Here is a 25,135-nt window from a genome sequence, read left to right on the forward strand (position 1 = left end):
TGACTTTGTTTATTTTGCCAAGTTCGCTAAGTTTTCCTATACACTCCAATACTAGCTTGGAGTTGATTTCATAGGATTTAAGTGCTTTTAGGGCAGCTTGATTATCAGACATAATGGCAATGTTTTTATTCCGGTGAGTTAATTCGAGGTTTATTTCTGCACATTTTACAATGGCATTTACCTCAGCTTGAAAGATACTTGGGGATTGACCCATAGGTACGGAGAGTTTGGTACCAGGCCCAAAAACGCCTGCCCCTGTACCTTCCGCTGTTCTCGACCCGTCTGTGTACCATTTGATGGTATTTTCTTTAAAAGAGTAGTTGATAGATTCACCTACCCAATCTTTTTTACTACTGAGATGTATATTGTAGTTTTTCACAAAGTTATAATTCGTGACCATTGCATCTCTTGGAAAGTCAAGGAAGTTTTCTTCTGAGGATCTGGACAGGAATTCTCTTTCTCTGTTGCCTATGCATTTTCCAGCCCCAGTTCCTTCCTTGGCAAATCTCATGATAGCTCCCTTAGCAGCACTTTCAATAATAAGGTGAAGTGGAGTTAAATCAAGAATAACCTCCATTGCTGCTGTAGGGCATGTTCTCATAGCCCCGGTGATGCAGACACATGCGAGTCTTTGCACTTTATCTAGTGATTTCCTAGTTGTTGCAAGATCTTTTGTGCCAAGCTACCGCACCATAATTATAGGTCTTACCATCATAGTGTACATCCATCTTAGGATGTATGGTTTGCAGCCCCATGAATTGCTTGCTAATCTTTTGCAAATCATTAAGGCTTTCGTAGCTTTACCAGTGGTTATTTCTACGTGTTTGTTCCAGAGGAGTTTACTGTCTAGTGTGATACCTAGATACTTAACCTCCTTCTGTGTTTCTATTACTTCTCCAGCTAACCGTATAGGTTTCATACGGGGAAGAAGTCTTTTTTTGGTAAATGGTATAATTGTTGTCTTGGTAGGATTGATGTTAAGTCCTGCCGATAGACACCATTTCCGAAGGTTTTTCAATCCTCCTTGAATAATATCGCAAAGAGTTTCTTCAAACTTCCCACTGGCTATTATTACTATATCATCGGCAAAACCGAGACATCGTATACCTAGGGAAGTTAGATTTTCTAGTAGTTCATCAACAACAATACTCCAAAGCAAGGGTGAAAGGACCCCCCCGTGAGGACAGCCTCTTGTTGTGATGATAGTTTGTACATTAAGACCTGCCCTTACCTCAGCTGTTCTTGTGCTCAGCATTTCATTGATCCATCTCACTACAGTGATAGGAACTTTTTTCCTTTCAAGAGCTTTGTTTACAGCGACATGAGAGGTGTTATCAAATGCTCCCTCTATGTCTAGAAAAGCACATAGGGCTGTTTCTTTTGCATCCAAAGCTTTGTATGGAATTTGTTAGCTCGAAAAGGGCAGTTTCCGTAGATTTTCCTGCCCTGTAAGCATGCTGGCGATGGTTAAGTGGCATATTTATTAAAACTTCTGATCTAATGAAGTTATCTATTACTTTCTCCAAAGTCTTAAGTAGAAATGATGTCAGGCTAATTGGCCTGAATGACTTTGGATGGGTGGTATCTTTTTTCCCAGTTTTGGGAATAAAAATTACTTTAGCTCTTCTCCACAGGCTTGGTACATGCCCAAGTGCCATGCTACTACGAAGTATAATAATAATATACGGCATCAGGTCTTCCGCCCCTTTTTGAAGTAGAGCAGGGAAGATACCATCGACACCTGGTGACTTAAAAGGTTGAAAGGTGTTTATCGCCCAGTCAATTCTTTTGCCTGAACAGATAGCTGTAGCTAACTTCCAGTCTGTTTTGTTAGGTTTGAAAGTTGTACTTTCTATAACATTTCCTGTCATTGGAAGCGATCCTGGGAAGTGAGTGTTAAGTAGCAGAGTCAACCTTTGTTCTTCATTTTCAGTAAAGCTACCATCATTGTATCTAAGCGCTAGCTACTTTATGGTTTTGTCTTTCGCTAGAGCCTTGTGTAGTCTCGCTGCAGCTGGAGTAGCGGTAATATTTTCACAAAAACTCACAAAACTATTTCTTTTTGCTTTTCTGATTTCCTTGTTGTAAATTGTCAACTCTGCCGTATAACCTTCCCACTCCCCAGTTCTTTTTGCCTCATTGAACAGTTTACGTACCTTTGATCTCTGTTTCGACAGATTTTTGCTCCACCAAGGAGCATCTTTCTGACTTTTGATTGGTTTAATGGGACAACTGAGTTCAAATGCCTCATTGATTGCTCCACTAAACTCATTAACCATATGGTCAAGTTCAAGATGACTTTTAGTCGTTCTAGCCGGACCAATTCTTTCAAGATTAATCTGTACCACACTCTTGTAAAGATTCCAGTCGGTTTTCTTAGGGTTCCTTCCAGAGGTGTTCTCTGTGAGAAGGCGTGTTATTGAGAATGTAATTATTCTATGATCAGACAGGGAAGTTTCATTGGATACTCTCCAACCTTCTACCAGCTGACCTAAGTTAGAAGTTCCAAACGTTATGTCTAGGACTTCTTGTCTAATTCTAGTTACGAAAGTGGGAGTGTTGCCCACATTATAAATATCTAGACATTTTTCCAATATAAAATCTAAAAGGTACTCACCCCTTCTGTTTATGTCGGTACTACCCCATGCTGTGTGATGCGCATTTGCGTCGCAACCCACAAGCAATGGTAGTTTGTTACTTTTGCAGTAATCGACCAGCCGTTGTACCACCGTCGGTGGAATGTTGTCATCGTCACCTGAGAAGTAAGCCGCCATAACAACAATCGTTTGAGGTATACCATCACAATCAATTTGGGTCTGGATCGGTACCAGATCCCTCGTCATAAATTCTGAAAGACATATAAATTTTATATTATTTCTTATTTTTATGCAAGCTCTGGGCGAGTCGTGCCTCGTGTCCCATATCAAATCAGAGTTACTACTATTTAGACCTCTTACCTGACCTTTGTAGGTCCAAGGTTCTTGGATCAGTGCTAGTCCCAAATTCTCCTTTGCAAACTTCCTTTCCAGGACGGCTGATGCCGCTTTTGCGTGGTGGAGGTTAATTTGGGCTAGCTTGGTGATCCCGCGTCCGTTCATTTTGAGTTTAACAGATGGGGACTATTGCCCCCTCATCTGCTAACAGATGGTTTTCTTCCTCCTCGGTAGGAAGCACGTCTGACCTGGCTTGACTCAAGGTGAGGTCCATGCCCTCTAACTCATCGTCGAGACGAACCTTTTCCATACCCATGAGGTCCAGTGAATCTGCCTGGCTGCCGGATGGGAGGGATTGTTGGGTGTTTTGTAGGGGTGGTAGGGAGTTTGTGGGTGGGGTTTCATTGGGTTGATTGTAATCTGTAGTAGGAAAACGGGTAGGACGTATGATGCTTTTGGGAATTGGGGCATCTGACATTTCTACCTCTTGGGTCCCTTCGGGTGCTACGTTTTCAGGCTTATGCAAGGTAGTAGGCACTGATGGTTTCTTTAGGCCTGATACACCAATTTTGCCGAATTTATAGTGAAGTTCATGTTGAGCCTTCACTATAGCCTCGGCCGACTTGGCATCAATGCTGATCACCATCAGTTGCGCCTTTCCTTCTGCCGTGCTTTTGAGCACCTTCCAGGCCTGGATTGCCAGTCCTTCATTTTGGGCTTGGATAAGAGCCAATGACTTCCTGTCCTCTTGCCCACTGCTTTTTGGAAGGAATACAGTGATGTGCTGCATTTTGGGGATATCGTCTCCCAAGCATGCCATCAATTCGGTACCCTTCCAATTTTGCAATTCTGAGGCTTTTAGTTTTAGCCAATCTGCTGTAGGTTGCCCTACGCAGTCGACTAAAAGGAAGCCTGTTCTATAATGCAGTCCATTGAATTTAAGTTTGTGTGTCCATCCCAAGAACACCTCCTCAATTATGGCCTCTTCCAGTGTTGACAGTTCGTCAGCACTGAGAGATGCCTCAGGAAAATCCTTAGGTAGGACCGCAACCTTAACTCCAGTTGCCACACTTGCATAGCTTAAGCCCAGTGCTTCAGCACCTGCCTTGACGGTACTAAGTCCCGTTTCGACAGTTGCATTTGTCCTGGGCTTTTTAACTTCTTGCCTCTGAGGAGGAGTTATTTGGCTGCTCTTCCGCTTACCCTGGTCTTGGCTTTTGGGTGGTTCGCTTGAATTTGCTAGCTTTCTCTCCTCCATCTTTTTCTTGGCTTCTTCCCGAGACAAGCCTTGCCTCAGGAATCTGCTATCCCATTTCTTGCCCGCTCCACTAAGCGAATCACGGTATAGTGAGTCGTTTTGACCACCTGAACCCGGATTCGGATTAGTGCGTGCTTTTATGGTTATTGTCGATGGAATCGATTCTGCTTCTGATGGTTTGTTCCCATCTTTAGCATCTACTTCGGCCCTAGTACCATCTTCCACTACATTAGGAGGGATACTCCCGCTGCTAGCTTCTGATGATACCGCACCTTGAGCTAACCGGTTCTTTTTATGCTGCTTTGGCTTTGCACCTTTTTTGCTGCACCCCGGTTTCGAGTCGTCGCCATGGAGATCTCTCTCCATCTGACTCGCTAAATCGCTGGCGGTGACATCCCGCTGGACAACGATTTTTTTAAAATTTTTGTTGTTGTTTGATTTTTTTGACATTTTAATGTATTTTTGGTTAGTTCCCACGTTAAGCTAGAGAATAAAAAAAAAAAAGTCCATCATATCAGAGCTCCGCATGATAAGATAAGGTCTTGATACTCTTTGATTCGACCCGGTTTCAAAGAGGCACCGTTAAAATACAGCCGGATACCCCTGGCTGCAAACCACTCCAATAGGCACGGTTACATCACCTTGGATTAGGGGTGGCAGTTCTTGGTCGTAACTCCTCAAAATTACTGCCGATTTAGGTTTCCCCAAACACGGTAGATCAGATGAATCTTTGAAACTCAAGCCACCGCACCAACGTCAAGATGACTGCCACGCGGTAGAGTTGCCTGTTACTCGGGTATCCGAGGTTCAATTCCTGAAATTGAAATTGTTTTTTTTATTTTCTCAATAATCGTCAATAATCGTCAATAAATAAACGATAGCTAAATAGGTCTCGTTTTTGGAGAATTTATTCGTTTTTGAATGCAATATTTGATTTTTTAAAAGTGTTTATTAATTTATTCCAATCACCGATTAATTTGCAAACTCCACAAACAAAAAAAAATATTAATGAATAATTTCTACAAATAACCATAATGTTAGAGTAAATTATTTTAATATGTGTAACAAAACAATTTACGCATTTTCCAAAAGTATATTCAATGTATGTAAGTTTTAACTTTTGGGTCATTAAAAAAATTCATATTGATCCAGCTATAGCAAGATTTTTCGACGTTTAAACGCACTTATTTTGGAAAATGAAAATTTTCAAAAATTATATAGGTACGATATGAATAAGAAGGCAACTTAGTTACAAAAATCAAATCTTTGTCTCTTCCAACGCATATGAAAGTGTACATTACCATTTTGATAATAATTTTCACAGATTTTTTCAAAACTTTCGCCTATCCAAAGAAGCGTTCGTTTTAGTATAAGAAACTATTAATTTAAACAACGGCCGCCGTTCAACATACATTCCACCTATATCTTGTATTAAAAAACGATTAGTTTTTCGATACACATATTAAAATAATTTCCTCTTACATTATGGTTATTTGTAGAAATTAATCATTAATATTTGTTTTATTTTTTTGTGGAGTTTGCAAATTAATCGGTGATTGGAATAAATTAATAAACACTTTTAAAAAATCAAATATTGCATCCAAAAACGAATAAATTCTCCAAAAACGAGACCTATTTAGCTATCGTTTATTTATTGACGATTATTGAGAAAATAAAAAAAAAAAAAAAAAAACAATTTAAATTTTAGGAATCGAACCTCGGAAACCCGAGTAACAGGCAACTACTAAATCACCTACACTAATACGACTTCTAAGGATACGAAAACTTTTATTTATATAAACTATTTAGGAAATATTAAATCAGAATTGACTTAAAATAGCTTTAAAGGTTCTCAAACTGTAAAACGATTATCATCGATTCGATTATCGTTTTAAACATTACGGAATGACCCCCCAGGTTTCTGTGAGTATGAGAACATCATGAGACATATTATTTACATTTTTATAGACCTTGTTGGTCTTAGTCCGGAGGCCATTTACGTTCTGGTAATAAATCATTAATTTTTGTAGCTGCTTTGGCTGCGCATTGTCAATCGTTTTTGAAAATGGTGAGAGTTGTGGTTTGATTTTCTATTTTGATACTCATGCATGACTATTCCATTCGGCCAGAAAGGAGTTTAGGATGTAGAAAATTGAGTCTGGAACTTTAATTTTAAATGATGAATATTTAGAAAAGTTGCGATGGAGAATTTTTTCAACGAGTACAGAATTTAATGTACAGAATTTAATGTTCCAATCTACTCCGGAGTAATTTTAGTACTCCGGAGTACCCCGGATTTACTCCACATTTTTAGTCAGATTTACACCGATTTGTACACACACTTATGAATTTGAAGTTTGACATTTAAAATTTTTGTTTGAAAATTGAAAATTGCGAAAAGTTTTTCTTTCAAACTCTTTTGTAATTAACAAAAACAACCATTATGAATATATTTTCTGTTGTATTATATTCCGCCAGATATATTTCTTCCATTTTTGCGTTAATTCTTTACTTTTTCCAAAATGAAATTGAAAACCTAATAAAAAAATTGTTCAGCCAGTGTTCTTCATCAATAAAAAAAAAAATCCTGTCCCATATAAAAAAAATCCCATTTTTTTCTGCTTTGATGGGATATTTTTATTTTACAATAGTCAAACTATGGGTGTGTGTCAATTAGGCAGAAAAAAAACGATCTGAAGTATAATGAAAAATATACCAAAATTAAAACCAAGTAAGCTTCTACACGAAGACGCAAAGCGCGAGATGCCCATAAGAACAGAGGAGAAATAGAAAAAAAGGGAAGGTAGATTTTTTCGTTTTGTATATTTTGGTGTTGTTTTTAGGAATTAAAATACAGTCTGCTTCTACACGCAGACGTAGACGCACAAGATGCACATAAGAGCACAGAAGAAATCGATCTTTCTCTCTCCCTTGTTCTGATGTGCATCTTGTGCGTCTACGTCTTCCTGTAGAAGTCGTCAAACGAAAACAAGAACAAAATAAAACCAAGGAAAATAGCTGTCAAATTTGCGTCTTCAAAAAAATACTACGTGTAGAAGCGCGCGACGCACCGAAACGAAAATCAAAAGGAAATTCGAAGATAATTTCTGCGCCTTGCGTCTTCGTGTAGAAGCAGACTTATCAACGAGCGCTTATTATGCTTCATATTTTATTAATATTAATTTTTGTTTTTCAATTCATAATATTTTTCCTAGGCCTGTCATCACTATTTTTTTCAAGGAAATTATCCATTTTTGCCTTGTCACACACATAATTACAAAAAAAAATTTACTCTCATTATGTTCTATCACTCCAGAAAAAGGAGTAAAAATTTAGAGTACTCCTTAATAGAGTGAAAGAAAACGACATTAGATTTAATATGGCATTTCACATCAAAAGCATTTGTAGATGGAGCAAGTTTCGAAATAAAGAGTGTTTTGTGTCCTTCAACTATTTTTAAACCTGACTCAATAGGTGAAATAAAATGTCCACCAGTAACTGGGCCCGTACGAGGAAATGTGTTGATAGGATTAGCAATCATTTCTAAAGATTGCTGGTCAATTAATAACGAAAGAGTAGCTGTTGTTGATGTATTATTTCCAGGTAAAGTTGGGAAATTACATTGATTTGATGTAGAAAGTTCCTTCGAAGTATCAAGATCAACAGATTGTTCTTGTCGTTTTTGTCAAATGGCTTGTTTCAGATATTTCGGTATCCATTTTATCCAGTTTTCTTTTCAAGGGTGCAGAATCAGATGTAGATGGATTATTTACTGTACGATCAAACAACTTTGACCGTCAACCTGGGAACTCTATTTTGTCTTTTCTATTAAAAAGATAGAACGATCCTGGTTGAGATAAATTAAGCGAAATTACTTTAGATCCTATAACTTTTAAATTACTATATTATAGCCGATATACTATAAAAGCGAAACTATAAACTTGTAGCGAACGATGAAATGAAAATGCAGCGATTTTTCCCCTAAGGGTTTTTAAACAAGAAAGAGGTTTTATTAAAATTGAAAGCTTCTATTTATACATACATTTTATTGCAGTTTTTTTAGAGAGAGAAATTACGTTATTTTTAAGTAACATTTTTACGGCGAATTCAACAATAAGTTATTATGGCGAATCGTATAAATGAAGCGCCAAATTCAAAAATAAATGTAATAAAAGTAGTAGATTTTATTCAATTTAAGAGTAAGTTAATTATTCAAAATTTAATTCAAAAATAAGTAATTTATGATGATTTGAGCTCCAACATTCCGCCCCCTTTGAAAGGATCACCTTTCAAGACGGAATCGCCGCCAATTTGCGAATAGGTCTTCGAAATGTTCCTCGTTGGGTTTTAACATCGGCGACTCTTACTCGCCCATCAGGACCTTCGATGACTTTCGTGACTCTTCCCAAGAGCCATTTTTGGGGTGGTAAATTGTCTTCGTGAATGATGACCAAGCTGCCGATAGCGATATTTGGACTTGATGTTGTCCACTTTCCACGACCTTGCAGTTCAGTGATGTACTCGTTGGACCATCGCTTCCAGAAATGAGTTTTGACAGCGTTAATTCGCCGCCACCTTTCGAGATAGCTTATGTCGGATACCTCAGTCGATAGTTCAGGAATCGCCTTGAGAGAGGACCCGATCAGGAGATGTGCTGGTGTTAGGGCTTCGAAGTCGTTTGGATCTGTTGATATAGACGTAATAGGCCTCGAATTCATGATGGCCTCAATCTCGACAAGTGCAGTTGACAGCTCTTCGAATGACAATTTGGCGTTTCCAAGGCTGCGATACAAATGACCCTTAGCGACTTTAACTGCAGCTTCCCAAATTCCACCAAAATTGGGTGCCCTGGGGGGTATAAAATGAAAATTTATATTGGAATTAGTACAATAATTAATGAGATTTTCTTGGTTGGATTTTTTGAACAACATATCTCGCAACTCGCTTAGTTTTGACTGTGCGCCAACAAAATTTGTCGCGTTGTCACAGTGGATGTCTTTGGGAATACCTCTACGACCTATCATTCTTTTTAATGCTCCTATAAAAGCATCTGCTGAAAGGTCTGATACAGCTTCTAAGTGAACCGCTTTCGAAGCGAAGCAGACAAAAACTGCCACATAGGTTTTATAAGGCACCTTCCCCCTGATTTTGTAGTATGTGTAAATAGGACCACAGAAATCAACCCCACAGCATAAAAATGGACGTGAAGATGTTAATCTTTCTGCAGGCAAATCTCCCATTACTTGGTCATATAACTTCGGTCGATATCTTGCACAATGAGTGCACCTTCGAATAACGCTGCGTGCCAACTGTCGAACATTGATGATCCAAAATCTTTGTCTCGTTAGCGCCACAAGAGCCTTTGGACCTGCATGGTAGTTAGAATAGTGCAAATGTCGAATAAGTTCTTTGCTGAAATTGCAATCTTTTGGAAGCAACATCGGATGTTTATTTTCCTTTATTTTTTTACTCTCAACAACAAAAGACCATTTCTGTCCTCGATAAAAGGACATAACCATTTTGTCGATCCTTGAAGTTTTGAGTTTGATTTTACTGCCTGGATCTCCTTCGCAAAATACTCCATTTGTATGACATTAACTATGGTGAGTAACGAATAATCTAACTCCTCAGCTGTAAGGTATCGACCTGGGAATGGAATCCTCAGTAATCGTAAATTGAGATATCTTTTTACGTAAGCAAAGATTCTCAAAACTTTGGTGTACGAGCTAACCTTTTCAATTAAATTGAGATAATAATTTTTGTCTTTTTGACAAACTAAAACAGTTTTCCTGTGCTCTAGCAATAAATCTTCTGGAGGAGGAGAAGCTCCTAATGAACATGGCCACCTTTCTTCATCCTCGATCAAGAAATCTGGACCCCTGAACCAAATTGAACTTTTAAGCTCTTCCGCTGTACATCCTCGAGAAACTATATCTGCTGGATTGTCAGAAGTTGGAACATGTTTCCAGACCACCTCCTTTGTTGTGTCCTGGATTTCAGCTACTCTATTACCAACGAAAGTATTTAGCTTCGAAGAATGTGTGGATATCCAGTGCAGAACTATTGACGAATCAGTCCAAAAGTAAGTTTCATTGTAGTGCTTGACGATGACTCTTTGTATTGTTACCCAAAGTTTGGATAAGAGATGTGCTGCGCAGAGCTCTAGGCGGGGAAGTGTTCTCTTCTTTGCAGGAGCAACTCTGGATTTGGCGACTAAAAGTTTCACTCCTACGGACCCACTATTGTCAATGCTCCGCAGATAAATGCAGCAGCCATACCCTTTCATAGATGCGTCTGCGAACCCATGTATCTGGAATCTGATATTGTTTTCTAGAAAAACGTATCGAGGAATTGGAAGATTTTGAATTGAGTTGAGATCTGTCATGAATTGACGCCACTCTGTCTCGAGATTTGGAGAAATATTTTCGTCCCAATCGAATTTTTCTATCCACAGCTGTTGTAGCAGTATCTTAGCCCGGATAATTATTGGACTTAGCAAGCCCATTGGATCAAAAAGAGACGACGAAAGCGAGAGAATAGATCTTTTTGTGTATTTTGTATAGACCCGATTAGGTTTGTATGAAAAAATGAATTCATCAGCACGAGGGTTCCAAGAAATACCTAACGTACTGGTGAGATTGGATTCAGTCAATTTGATGTCCTTTGGTGTAGCTTCTTCAATTAAAGCGACATGATTGCTGTTCCACTTCGAAAGTTCTAAGCCAGCTGTACTCAAAATTGAAACGACTTCATTACGTTTTTGACAAAGAGTATCCAAGTCGTCTGCCCCAGTTAGCATGTCATCAACGTAAAAGTCCGACTTAAGAACAGCAGCACCTTGACTAAAACGTTCGACGTTAATTTCAGCCAAATACTGAAGACAGCGAATTGCTAAAAAGGGTGCAGATGATGTGCCGTAAGTTATGGTATTGAGCTGGTAAGTTTGTATTGGGGTATGTTCGTTTTCTCTCCATAAGATGAATTGGAATTTCCTATCCGATGGATGCACAAGGAATTGCCTATACATCTTAACGATGTCTGCAGTTAGCGCGTATCGATAAAGTCTAAAACGTAGCAAAATAATCAAAAGCTCATCCTGTATAGTAGGACCCACCATTAGTATTCCATTTAAAGAAATTTGTGATGATGTGCGGCAAGATGCGTCGAAGACTACACGTAACTTTGTTGATACGCTATCAGGCCTTAATACATATTGATGCGGAAGATAATAATGATCTTCATCAAGGTTTGGATTGGGAACCAGAGACATGTGACCTAAACGTTCGTATTCTTTTAAGAAATCAGAATATTGACTTTTTATTGATGCATTTTTGGATAACCTACGCTCAAGCGACAAAAATCTTCTAAAAGCAATATCGTAAGAGCCTCCAAGACAGCTAGGATGTTTTTTGAAAGGTAGTTGTACCATAAGCCGACCGCTAGGAAGCACCTTAATTGTGTCTATGAAATGCTTTTCGCATTCATTCTGCTCTTCAGACCATATTGACCGTAGACCTTGAATTTCTTCAAATTCAAAGAATTTTTCAAAATATTTATCAAGACCAACTTCAAGTGTATTGGCTACGCACGATGCTTTCTTTGAAGTGTTGTATTTTGATTTGTATCTTCCAGATACAATCCATCCTAATGCAGTTTGTTGCAATGATGGAAGACCCTCTCCGAGTTTTATCTGACCTGATTCTAATAAATCGAAGAAAGCTTCAGCCCCTAACAATAAATCGATTTGTGACGGTTGATTAAAATTCTCATCAGCAAGCTCTAAATTAGAAGGTAGATTCCAACTGCTTACATTGAGAGATGCTTCAGGCTGATACCCAGTGATGGAAGGTGCAACTAAAAACTCGAGAGAAATTTCAAAGTTGCTATATCGTGAACGGATTGTTGATTGAGTTTGATATTTTATTTTTGTTTCAGTCACTCCTATTCCGACGATGTCAACATTCTTACGATGTTTCCTTAGACCAAGTGAATTGGCAAACTTTTCATTAATAAAATTGACTTGCGAGCCAGAATCTAGTAGAACCCTACCGAGTTGAAAGCCTTCCGATGAGTCCTTGATAAGAACTAATGCTGTTGCTAAAATAACTTGTGCTTCAGGAACTTGCTCTTTTTCCATTGCGGAATGAGTTGCAGCCGATGTGCTTTGACCAGATGTATCTGAGGGAGTATCAATACCAGAATTGGTGTCTACAGGTTGAGTCCTATGCAAAAGGCTATGATGTGCTTGTTTGCAAGTCTTGCACTTATAAGACGACGGACATCTGGATACACTATGACCCTTCCCTAAACAATTCAGACACAAGCCTAGTTTCTTGGTTTTCCAAAATCTATCCATAACCGAAAGCTCAAGAAATTTTTTACAATTTGTAATTGAATGGTTAAGGTCTCGACATAAGATACAGGATCGTTGGTTTGCAGCAAGCGAAGTTTGTGGGCGATGAGGATTTACTATTGTTGGCTTTGTTGATGAATGTTTGTTGAATGTCTTCACACATTGTTCCGAACGAATCTGCTTGCTATCTCTTGCTTCCAAATATTGGCACCGTTTATTGAGTATGCTTGCACAATCCTTCCAATCCGGCAACTTCTTATAGTCCAGTTGTTCATCCCACTTCGATTGTGTATCTGTGTCAACCTTCGACATCGCAATATGAATTATTATTGCGTTACAAATATTCTCATGCGATCCTATAGAAAGTAGCGAACTAATCAACGCCGAAATATTGTCTACCAAGCTCCGTAGAGAAACAGAAGAAGCTTTTTGAACCTTGGGTAATTCGATCAGCTGTGAGATATATTCTAAGAAAATGAGGCAATCATTATCATAGCGCTCTTTCAAACTAAGAAGTGCCTTGGGATAATTGGCTTCCGTGACTTGAAAAGCCTTAACTGTGCCAAGAGCTTGATCACTCAAACAAGAAAGCAAGTAATTAAATTTTTCTATTTTTGTCAAACTTAAATCATTTTCTACCAAATTGTTGTACGAATTTATAAAATTTTTATAGTCTGAATATCTTCCACTAAACTTTGGTAAACGTTGTTTTGGAAGATGACTAATTGTATGTGGGACAGTAGAAACTGTCATGTCTGCGATACTACTTCGTCTACCAGTACCCAAAAGCGAAAGAATTTTAGTTTTTGCGGTGATGTACAAATCTTCTATTTCACCTCTACTAGTATCTGGTGGTAATAAAACTTCTATTTTGGTTTGATATGCTAATATTTGTTTAAAATACGATTCCAAAATTCCTAGACGACATTCAAGTTCAGTTGAAGTTAGGGCGTTAGAATTGGATTCCACGATATTCTTTATCCGAGATATACTTCCTTTAGTAGAAGCTCGTTGTTGTTTTAATTCATCAAGTGTTGGTTCAGCCATTGTAGATTTTTAATTTTCAATTATTCTTTAAACAGCGACAGTAAAAACAAAAACGATTATAATTTATTGAAAATTCAATTAAATTTATTCAACAAATCAAAAATGCTAGGTGGCAACCCTGTTGTAAAGAATAAAATTTCCCAACAAAAACTGTCCCAACAAATGAAATCTCACGGCGAGTTGAATTCAAAGATAGATTGTGAGAATTGAGATTAATCCAAAATCCAATTTTAACAAGCGAATTTATTCTGTACTAAGAATTTCTTTTCAAAGCATTGAAGGTTAAACCTACGAAAAGGCAAAAGTTGTTTATTGCATTTCAACGACAAAAAATGCTATTCAAAAAAGCTCTATCAGTGAATTGATCATGAAGCAAAAATCTCCCCCGACGACGACGATGATGGCGATGATGACGATGATGACAACGTTGACGACCTGGGTGATGATGTATTGGCGAAATGAAGATCGATGCACTGATATCAAGTTGAAATCGAATCAGGTGTGTATACCATGGAGATGATATGTGGCTACGATAAGAGAGTACGAGCGAATAGAGCAAAGCGATAAATCAATGATGTTGTGTGCCGAAATGTTGATCTGTGCACTGAAATCGAAATCAGGTGTGTATACTATGGATCCTATTTGTGGATTGTAAGTAACGAGAGAACGAGCGAATAGAGCGAAACGATATTATGTATGCAATGGTGTGGTGAGTGCGTCAATGGGTTAGTTTTCGAAAATATGTTGGAAACGAAAGCTTTTTAATATTGTGTGAATGTGTGTGTGTTTCGCCCAAAAGTGGATCGTAATTACACTTTTGTGGATTTTATCAATTTTTACGTGATGAAAGCACCATAAATTATGCGGATGCTGATTATGGTTAGCGAATGAATTTATGTTCGATATATGTTATTTAGTTTATGTAGTTTTATACTTAAATATTTATTTATGAAATTTATTTATAAAGCAGGATATGTTGTTCATAGTTTTATTTAAATATAGTTAGAATATATTTTATGTATATAGTTTAAATATATATATAATTTGTATATTTGAAGATTTAGGTAATAGCAAGTTTAAGGTCTTTTTTGTATGTCGAATGTGCGTTTTTTTTTTTTTTTTTTTGTATTTAGCTTTTATGTTGTAATTAGCTTTAAAATTATGAATTATGATGCTGGAACAACGCACATTTGAATAAAATTCAGACCGGACATACCTGGGTGGGAATTTTTATACTTATTTCCCACAATTTTCTCTGGCTTTTTAACCTGCTGGTTCGTCTTCTTCTGGGATGATTGATGAGAGTTTTCTCCTTGGATTTTGTTCTCTTTTCTCCTGGATTTTAGCACCAACACCATGCACTCGCGACACGAAACCGATAACGCGACGTAACCGATGAAATTTTTAATGCACTAATTTATAGTTTTTTGATTAAGTTTATAGTTTTTATAGTCACTTTTAGTGCAAGATATATATAAGTTTTCACACAGAATTTATTTCTTTTTAAATTTTTTATAGGAATTTATGTGGATTACCACTTTAAACACGTTGGGCGCCAAAAATGTACGATCAAATACCTTTGACCGTCAACCTGGGAACTCTATTTTGTCTTTTCTATTAAAAAGATAGAACGATCCTGGTTGAGATAAATTAAGCGAAATTACTTTAGATCCTATAACTTTTAAATTACTATATTATAGCCGATATACTATAAAAGCGAAACTATAAACTTGTAGCGAACGATGAAATGAAAATGCAGCGATTTTTCCCCTAAGGGTTTTTAAACAAGAAAGAGGTTTTATTAAAATTGAAAGCTTCTATTTATACATACATTTTATTGCAGTTTTTTTAGAGAGAGAAATTACGTTATTTTTAAGTAACATTTTTACGGCGAATTCAACAATAAGTTATTATGGCGAATCGTATAAATGAAGCGCCAAATTCAAAAATAAATGTAATAAAAGTAGTAGATTTTATTCAATTTAAGAGTAAGTTAATTATTCAAAATTTAATTCAAAAATAAGTAATTTATGATGATTTGAGCTCCAACATTTACTATTAAATAATCATGATTTTGTACTACATTTTGTAAAGATTGTTGATTGGAAGTAATATCTTCAATTTTCTTATTCAGTTGAAGCAATTGGTTATGAAGATTGTCAAGATTTTGCTTGTTTTGTAGTACATCACGTACAATTTTCGTATATGCAAACGGGTCACATTCTTCACAAAAGAAAAAGATTTTCTATGTTCGAACAGCTTAATACGATACTAGCACCTTAGACAAAAGCGGAGAATAAGTGCAACATTTTTGACACTTGATATTCGCGCTTAAAATGTAGTCTATTGTATTTGAAACACTTTCTTCATTATTTTGTTCATTTATTTATTTAGTTTGTAAATTTATTTGAAGTATTACACCACTTAAACGAAACAAATAAAAAACAGAAGAAAAAAGCCGCACCGCCATGTTTGTAGTTTCTTTTGTTTATGTTGTGCGAAGTGCGAAAGGAACAAATATAGAAAAACAGAGAAAGCACTACCTTTTGACAACAAATGTCATTCATTAAAACTTTCCTCTTTTCGCCGTCTAAGTTTATACCGCTAGTAGAGCTAGAAAGACCTCGAATCATTTTTTTTTTTCAATTTTTGTATGAAAAAGTCAAACGACTAGCAGTCCATATAAAGTAGGTCAATGATTTAAGATTATTATAATTATTTAAATAAAATGTTTTTTCTGCAACCACCAGCGAATTGTTTTTAATTTGAATTTTTCATTCGGCTTTTTTGATTAAATTACTTTCCTATAGCTAAGAAGTAAGCGGCGTTTGCATTTGTTTTGTAAGGTCTCGTTGTAAAGCACCTGTGCCCTTGAGCTTCGATGCGTTTTTTAACATATTTGTTGCTTTTTCTTTTGAACCGGTGTTGATTTTTAATTTTATAACCAGTTTCTTTTCGTGGTTTGTAAAGTTGTAATTTTTGCGAAGATTTGTTGTTCTCAAATGCTTACCACTTCTGACAACCCGTTTTGCCGTCGTTAAACTGCATTTTATACCGGTTTTCAGCTTAATTTTTAGCGCGAAGTCATGCTGTTCTGATCATTGCACATCTATCGGCTCATGTTGTGGCTGAGCAACTTCGACTTTAAATGTTGTTTCTATACCCTTTGATATTGCGCGAATAACTGCATACTAGATTTTAACTTGTGTTTGTTTTTGTCCCAATGCATCGTTGGTTTCGGCCTAATTCAAAGACTTCTTTTATTTTCCCATTTTTTCCACGCCTAAAGATTTTTCCCGACCCGTTTTCATCCTAACAGGTCATACACAATCAGATTTATTGCCAGACACAATTTTGAGACCAACAGACCAATGCAACTCATCATTTATTAACATTTTTGCTTATGAACATATTCAGATGAGCCAAAAAATATGCTTGTTTTTTATGAATAGATTTGGTCTAGCTACCGTGTGAGAAAAACGGTAGGTCCCAAGACAATTTTTTTTCTCCTAAGATAAGCGCATAAAGATGTTCTCTCGTTACGTATGTAAAAAAGATGTACCATTGCAAAAATAAGATTAACTAAAATGTGGACATTCAAGTGATCGGCATTGTATAGTTAAAAGTTTTCCTATTTCAAAAAGTGGAGATAGCCTAGACCTTAGAAGATATGGTGAATGTCTTTTAAGTTTACCTGCCTAAGTTCGAATCTGAAGGAAAATTGAGATTATAAATTAATTTTTTTTGGAGAACTATGTGACTTTAATATTGATTTAAAAAATAACACAGCCACACAAAAAAAAAATAAAAGTTCTGACCTGGGGTTGCGACTAAGTTTTTCATAAAGTTTTTGGGTCACTGAAACCGAATCCGAAGTCCGTTTTGCCCCATCACGTCAGGTTTTTGAGATAACCTCAAAAAATGTCACGAAAACAAAAAAAAATTTTCTCTGATCTGGATATGCGAATATGTTAATCATATAGTTTTTGGATCGCTGAATCCAGATTTGAAGTCAATTTTGCCCTATCACGTCAGGTATATCCTCAAAAAAATGTCAAAACCACAAAAACGAAATTTCTTATCTGGGGTTGCGTCTAGGTTTTTCATATAGTTTTTGGGTTGCTGAAACCGAATCCGAACTCTATTTTGCCGTTCCACGTCAGGTTTTTGAAATATCCTCAAAAAATGTTAGAAAAGAACTTTTTTTTTTAGTTTAGACATTTTTTGAGGATATCTCAGAAACCTGATGTGATAGGGCGAAATTGACTTCGAATCTGGATTCAGCGATCCAAAAACTATATGATTAACATATTCGCACACTCAGATCAGATCATTTTTGTTTTCGTGACATTTTATGAGGTTTTATCGAAAACCTGACGTGATGGGGCAAAACGGACTTCGGATTCGGTTTCAGCGACCCAAAAACTATATGAAAAACCTAGTCGCAACTCCAGGTCAGAACTTTTATATTTTTTTGTGTGGCTGTGTAATTAATCGAACACCTTTTTTGTCACATACAGATTTTTATTTAAATTTAAAAAAAACAGAACAATTGTTTCGACGCTGAATGCGTCATCATCAGCTGTAGTATTTCGACTAATTTTAAAAAAAGGCAAAACAAAAGCTCAAAAAAGTTACAAAAAATATTATATAAAATTTATAATAGGCTAAAAAGGGATGATCAATGTGGCCCTTCATCTCTATTTATATTGTTGTCTTTATTAAGAAAAATATGTAATGACTCTAGAACATTTAAGCGCATGTAATAGTTCTCTTTTTCCAATAACTTAAAACTGTCAAGAGAGAAGGTGTGATGTTTACCAAGTGCATGATCAGCTATTGCACTTTTGTAATCTTCTTTATTTTTTATGCAGTTAAGGTGTTCTTTTGCTCTCGGCTCACACGTAGCCGAGTATATGCCAGGTTTTTCCATTGAAGGTTCATAAGCCCGGGGATAAATACCGACCCATAGTAAGCAATATAAATGCTCCTTGCTACGAATTATCTAGGTGGCTATGCAAGCAATTTGCATCGTTGAAACAATTTGACAGATTCTCAATTAAGAATAGCATTCAATGGGCTCAAAAATTGGAGAGCATAACTTTGGGTGAAGGGAGATTTTGGTCTCGTTCGAAATTTCATCTTTTTTCAAAAGTGTTCCTGTCCAAGATTCATTAAAATGTCTAAAGGTATGGTTGGACAAACAACATCTAAACCCTTTAATGACTGACGCTTTGTACGAGCTGACTGAAGTTTGTGTTGCAAAAACCTATTTTCAATTTCGAGGCATCTACTATCAGCAAACCGAAGGTATGGCAATGGGTAGTAGTTTACCTCCCTCTGTGAATAGCGTCGAGGAATTATTAGCCAAAAATATTGAATTGTTTCCCAAAACATGGTTTAGGTATGTAGATGATGTGTTGGCGGTTGTCCACAATAATAAAGTTGAAGAAACATTAAATTTCATTAACAGCGCGAATACAAACATCCAATTCACATTAGAACGAGAACAAAACAATGTGTTGGCGTTTTTGGATCTTTCATTATTCCATGAAGAAAATGGGAGCCTCAAATTTGACATTTACCGAAAGCCAACGGCAACGGATCGCTTCATAACTTGTGAGTCAAACCACTGCACATCTCATAAACATGCAGCCTTTAATTCATTGATTCATAGAATGTGCAACGTCCCCCTCTCTGACAACAACTTTAAAAATGAAACTAACCGCATATATGAGATTGCCAATATATGTAAATGGATTTGCAAATACACTTGTAGATTCACTAATTAAAAAACATCTAAAGAAAAAATGGAAAAGTAATCTAACTTCTCATTCTTATTTAAAGGAGGACCAAAAACGAGTTTCTTTAAACTTTTTTGCTCCTATACAAAATGATTTTAATAAATATTTCACGAAGTTTGGGTTGTCTGTAGCTTGGAAAAGCAAAAACAAATTCAAGAATCTACGACAACAAAAGATGTGACACCTTCAATGGAAAAACCTGGCATATACCCGGCTACGTGTGAGCAATGCAGCTGTATATACATAGGGCAAACAAAGCGGGAACTTCGCACGAGAGCAAAAGAACACCTTAACTGCATAAAAAATAAAGAAGATTACAAAAGTGCAATAGCTGATCATGCACTTGGTAAACATCACACCTTCTCTCTTGACAGTTTTAAGTTATTGGAAAAAGAGAACCATTACATGCGCTTGAATGTTCTAGAGCAGACATGTCAAACTCAGTGGTTGATTGGGGCCAAAACAACAAGATCTAAATATGTATGGGCCGCAAAATAATTTAATAAAATATAATATAAAAATAAGAAGAATTATAGCATTTATGTTTACTTCCTGATACCTAGAATCTCTCCTTTACTACCATTTTTTTCAACAGACCAAGCTGTAAGTTAGGCTGGATCTTATTTCTCTTAATAATAAAATTATATGCTTGCATACGAAGGTTGTATGAAATTTGCAAATGATTTTATATGGCAGTTTTAAATTGTCCCAAATCTGATTGAAAAGACTTATAAAATTCGGTCAAATTCCACTTCATAGAAATTTGGATCTCCATTTCAATATCATTCGACATTTATTCTAAAAAAAAAAACAAAGAATGCCATACCTAAGGCATTCATTATTTAAACTAGCTCCCATACAAATTGTCGAAAAAAATTAGCCGATCTTAAATATAACAGATCGATAAGATATCGATAATTTGTATGGGACCTAAAATTTAGCTCGGATCTGTGTACCAGGCTTTAAGCTCCAAATTATTAAAAATGTCGAGGGCCGCAAGGTTACTCGTTGTGGGCCGCATGCGGCCCGCGGGCCGCAAGTTTGACATGCATGTTCTAGAGTAATTACATATTTTTCTTAATAAAGACAACAATATAAATAGAGATGAAGGGCCACATTGGTCATCCCTGTTGAGTCTATTATAAATTTTATATAATACTTTATGTAACTTTTTTGAGCTTTTGTTTTGCCTTTTTTTAAAAATTAGTCGAAGTACTACAGCTGGTGATGACGCATTCAGCGTCGAAACAATTGTTTTTTTTTTTTTTTTTTTTTTTATAAAATTTTTTTAAATTTTAAATAAAAATCTGTATGTGACAAAAAAGGTGTTCGATTCATTACTTTTTAAATCGAAATTGAGATTGTTTTTTTTTTTGTTTCCATAAATTAATTTTTGTCAAAAAAAATATCAGCATTGTGAATTGCTTACCGTTTTAAAATAATTTTTTTATTAAACAAATGATGAAATTCGGAATAAGGACAAAAATGTTACAACCTAAGAATAAAGAAGTACTTCTTATTCTTAGGTTACAACAATGAAAATTGGTACAAATGTTTCATTTATAACATAAATCAAGAAATTACATAACAAATATTTTAGATGAAAGGGTGTTTTTTTTTTTTGAAAATAAGTAAAATCTGCGATAAGTATGTTGTTATAAATGTTGTCTTTGCCATGGGAATTAAGAATCAAATATTGTAATAGATTGTAAACTTTAAATTAATACAACTGGCAACTCTATTATGTAACACATTTATGAATTCTTTAGTTGTCAATATTTTACAATATGTCAATTCCTAATATCATTATCATTGAATAAAATTTCCTTCTCTTCTTTTCTAACTTCCATCCAAGTAAGAACTCGCGTTTTATTTCTTGTGCTCCGAAACTCGCTTCTTTTCTACAGGTTATGGGCCTAGTTCACGATATTGAGCTTAAGCTCAAGAAAGTCAGGGAAAGTCGGGAATTAGATAAAGTTTTTTTTTGTAAATTTTGTCTACAGATGCCCCAGATTTATCCGGATTTAAATTTTTTGATTCCTCCATTAGTTTTACGTTTTCCATAATGCATCATGGCAACTTTGCTTTCTATTGAGAAGACCAGTGGCAGAGAAAACTATGACTCGTGGAAGTTCGCTGTCCAAAATCTTTTAGAACACTAAGAATATTGGGATTGTGAGATGCCAAAAAGTTTACCAAGGCTAGAACGAAGATTATTCCTTTGATTAAGTCTATACTTTAAACTACGTTCACGTCAAAGATGCAAAGTCACCCAAGGAATTAGGGACAAATTAAAAAATGCATTCGAAGATTCAGGGTTTACTCGAAAAGTTGTTACTGCGAACTCTGATTACCACGAGGTTGGAGAATTGTGATTCTATTGACGAATACGTCAATAAGATCATAAACACGTCCTATAAAATAGGTTTGGACTTGAGCGAAGAGTGGGTAGGCAGGACTACCAGATCGATACCAGCCGATGATTATGGGCATCGAAAGTTCTGGCTTGGAACTCACCGCAGATGCCATCAAATTGAAGTTGCTGCAGGATGTCAAGATGACCGCCAACGATGGGTCAATGGTTTTTTTTATAGTAAAGCGTCACAGAAGCACGGCAACAGCAGACAGAAACATGTACGTGGTTTCCAGTGTAATAAGAACGGGCATTTTGCTTGTGACTGCACGGATAGAAAAGGAAATGCATCTAACAATAGGCCCCATTCGAGTCAATTACTATTCACCGCATTGTCAACCAAAGAAACCGACACAAACGAATGGTATCTGGACTCTGGTGCGTCAAAACACATGACGCTGCATCAAGATTGATTGGAGAATATTTCCAAGGCGGATACAGGCAGGGTGGTTATTGCTTACAAAAATGTGATGGCTGTTGGTGGAAAAGGTGATGTCAAGATTGCGTTGTCGACAGGTGAGAGTGGTGTTTTGCAAAAGATGTTCTTTTTGTGCCGAATCTGTGTGCAAATCTCCCCTCTGTAAGCCGTTTGGCAGATTGTGTGAACTCCGTAGTTTTAAAGGGAAACAGTTCCGAGATTAATTGCGACTGCTTCTAAGAAGGAAGGTGTGTACAAGCTAGACCAATCACCCGATTTTGCACATACCAAGTTGTCGATTGCTGATGAACAAAAAAGTTCTCTGTTGCACCGTGCGTCGGATGGGACACCTTAATCAAGAAGGTATTTTAAAGTTGAAAAACATTGTTGATGGGGTGAATTTTTCTGAAAAAGAAATAATTGCACCATGTGTTGTAAAACGTTTAAAAACACCGGAACAAGAGCTACAGAACTTCTTGAGATTGTTCAATCCGACGTGTGCGGTCCTATGTCAGGAAATTCCATCGGAGGGGCAAGATATTTTGTGATTTTTGTATACGACTTCAGTCGAAAAGTGTTTCTGTATCTAATACAGCACAAATCCGAGGTCAAAGAGAAATTTGAACTTTTCAAAAGTTATGTCGAAAATCAAACGCAAAAAACTATCAAAAAATATCATCGAGAACTCCGAAGCCGTTACTTAAGACCCGATTTTGTTTCAAGAAGCAATGTCGCGCCCACATGGAGAAAAAAGTGTCACCTTAAAATAAGATGATGCGCACATTAAATTACAACACCTTAAATTAAGGTGATATGCCCTTATAATAAGTGGTATCCACTTAAACTCAGTTAACTTTAAAGTGAACTTCATCTTATTTTAATGTGAATGTTCATCTTAAAAATATCGATCAAAAATAAAAATTTTAAAATTATAGTCACACTTAAGCTTTAGTTGCAGTTTACCATACTCATTTGGATGTTGTGCGTTGTGCGTGGGTAATTGGTTGTCTTTTGAGTCTGCTCCGGCTAAATATACTAAACTCATCAATTAGTTACGCTATTTATTATTTTAAACGCATAGACCACAGTAACTGTTGAATCCAAAAATTTGATTGAATAAATTAAACTAGATGATGTATCTTTTACAAAGGTTTTAATTCGAATGAATACTTTCTTGATTTTACAAATTACAATAGGTAGTTAACAAAATGATGTAGCAAATTTGATGTTGACAGCAATGACAATTTACACTGTACGACAAGCAGGTTTGATGGTTTAGTTGGATGTGTGTTTACACTGTAGAACTCCTCAGTTACATGGTGCAACATTCCTCCCCGGCTGTGAACGAAGTTCTCAAGTTGTTATAATTGTTTCTTCAGAATACTCATGAGCCATGAAACGATAGAAAAAACAATATTTAGTAAATTTATTACAATAATATGGTAATAGATTACGAAGACAAAAGAAAATCTCTACTCGAACAGATCTCAGTTTGAATGACAAGAGTTCTACTACATTTTTCCAGTTTGTTTATGTTCCACAAACCACAAACCGGCATCGGTTGTAAAATTTTTTTTTTTAATTTGTTTTCGTTTCGCAATTTTTGTTTAGTTTCGTGAAATAATTGTGTTTAGTAAAAAAAAAATAGAAAAACAAAATATTTACAACGCGGAGAGTGAAATTTGAGTTAATGTGCATTAATTGAAAATAGATTGTGTTTCTCGTTCATCCCCCATGTTGTGCTGTGCGTGTGTGTATGCTATTCAAAAGGGATTAAGCCAGAGGTGTTGTTTTTTTTTTTTTATATTTAATTTGTGAATTTATTAGTGTACATTAATTGTTGTATTTAAATTAACTGAGAAAACCCAGGTGAGTTATTTTAATTTTCTATGATTTTCATTTCATTAATTTGATTAATTAAATTGTATTATTTGTTGCTATTTGCATTCTTATTTTGTTCCCATTTAATATACGTGTTTGTGTGTCGCCCATATGATACATGGGTTTGTGTGTCGTCCATTTAATACATGGGTTTGTGTGTTTCGTCACAAATTTCATTGATGGAATTTTCCGTTGTTGTTTTGAAAATAATATTCACCTATAGGGTGTTCATTTTTTGTATGAATTTTTAATAAAAATTTTTTTTTTATATCGAATTGTTAGTGGACTGTAAATATTTGAATTTTGATTAATTAGATATGGTTTTTGATTAGTTAACAGGGTGTTTCGGTTTTTTCGGTTAAAAAATTAATTTTTATTCTGATTTTGAAATTTGTTTGGAAAGTTTTTGTTGTTCGTCTGTTGTGATTTTTAAGTGAATTTAAAATATTTTATGGTGATTTAAATTGATTTGAAAGTGAATTAAATTTATTTTACTACCTTTTTAAAGTTGTTTTATGTGAAATTGAAATTAAGTTTCGATGAAATGAATAAAAATAAAGTTATTTTTCGGCGAATTAAAATTGTTTTTAGTGAAAATAAAATTATTTTTCGGCGAATTAAAATTGTTTTTAGTGAAAATAAAATTATTTTTCGGCGAATTAAAATTGTTTGTATTGAAAATAAAATTATTTTTCGGTGCATTAAAATTAATTTCAGTGAAAACAAATTTATTTATCGGGTTTTTAAGTTTGATTTGAAATTGTGTTGATGCGCTGACTGTGATTTTGACGTGAATGTGATTTATATGGCAAATCAATCTTTCGGTGACTGTGATTTAATTCGTGAATTATATGTTATAGTGATAATATCATTGATTTGTGGTATTTAAGATTCTATGTGAGAATATTTTCAAACTTGTGTTTGTTTGAAATAATTTATTTAATAATATTTCAAATTCAATTTCCTTGATTTACTGTGATATTATGGAAATTTGTGAGTGTTGTAAAAATTTTGAATAATATCGAATG

The 25,135-nt window shown here is 35.6% G+C and overlaps 3 protein-coding genes across 9 annotated transcripts in view; all 3 read right to left on the bottom strand.

The window, feature by feature from the left end:
- Nucleotides 1–25,135, bottom strand: part of LOC129918037 (uncharacterized) — a 54,145-nt gene that overhangs the window by 8,616 nt on the left and 20,394 nt on the right. The window contains exon 1 of one of the 7 annotated variants that reach the window (XM_055998392.1): nt 23,190–23,294. The exons of the other annotated variants lie outside the window; for them this stretch is intronic. The gene's annotated coding sequence lies outside the window, so the exon portion shown is untranslated. Of the gene's footprint in view, nt 1–23,189; nt 23,295–25,135 lie in introns of those variants that run through there. 7 annotated transcript variants of the gene reach the window in all.
- On the bottom strand, nt 2,699–5,878 carry LOC129918031 (uncharacterized). The gene has a single exon (XM_055998338.1). It carries the CDS (start codon nt 4,639–4,641, stop codon nt 3,106–3,108), a length of 1,536 nt encoding a protein of 511 aa, XP_055854313.1. The 5' UTR covers nt 4,642–5,878; the 3' UTR covers nt 2,699–3,105.
- LOC129921220 (uncharacterized) lies at nt 8,481–13,591 on the bottom strand. The gene is made up of 2 exons (XM_056002955.1): nt 9,915–13,591; nt 8,481–9,039 (listed from the first exon to the last, which is right to left on the bottom strand). The coding sequence occupies exons 1-2, from the start codon at nt 13,589–13,591 to the stop codon at nt 8,481–8,483; spliced, it is 4,236 nt and encodes a 1,411-aa protein (XP_055858930.1).

Source organism: Episyrphus balteatus, chromosome 1 (genome assembly GCF_945859705.1).
Source record: "Episyrphus balteatus chromosome 1, idEpiBalt1.1, whole genome shotgun sequence".
NCBI classification, from domain to species: domain Eukaryota; kingdom Metazoa; phylum Arthropoda; class Insecta; order Diptera; family Syrphidae; genus Episyrphus; species Episyrphus balteatus.

What these genes read in the sequence shown, in the direction of transcription:
- LOC129918031 (XM_055998338.1), bottom strand. Translation starts at nt 4,641, where the DNA reads ATGTCAAAAAAATCAAACAACAACAAAAATTTTAAAAAAATCGTTGTC.
- LOC129921220 (XM_056002955.1), bottom strand. Translation starts at nt 13,591, where the DNA reads ATGGCTGAACCAACACTTGATGAATTAAAACAACAACGAGCTTCTACT. An exon ending in TTAATTGAAAAGGTTAGCTC is followed by an intron (nt 9,040 to 9,914) that starts GTACACCAAAGT and finishes TATACCCCCCAG; the next exon opens with GGCACCCAATTTTGGTGGAA.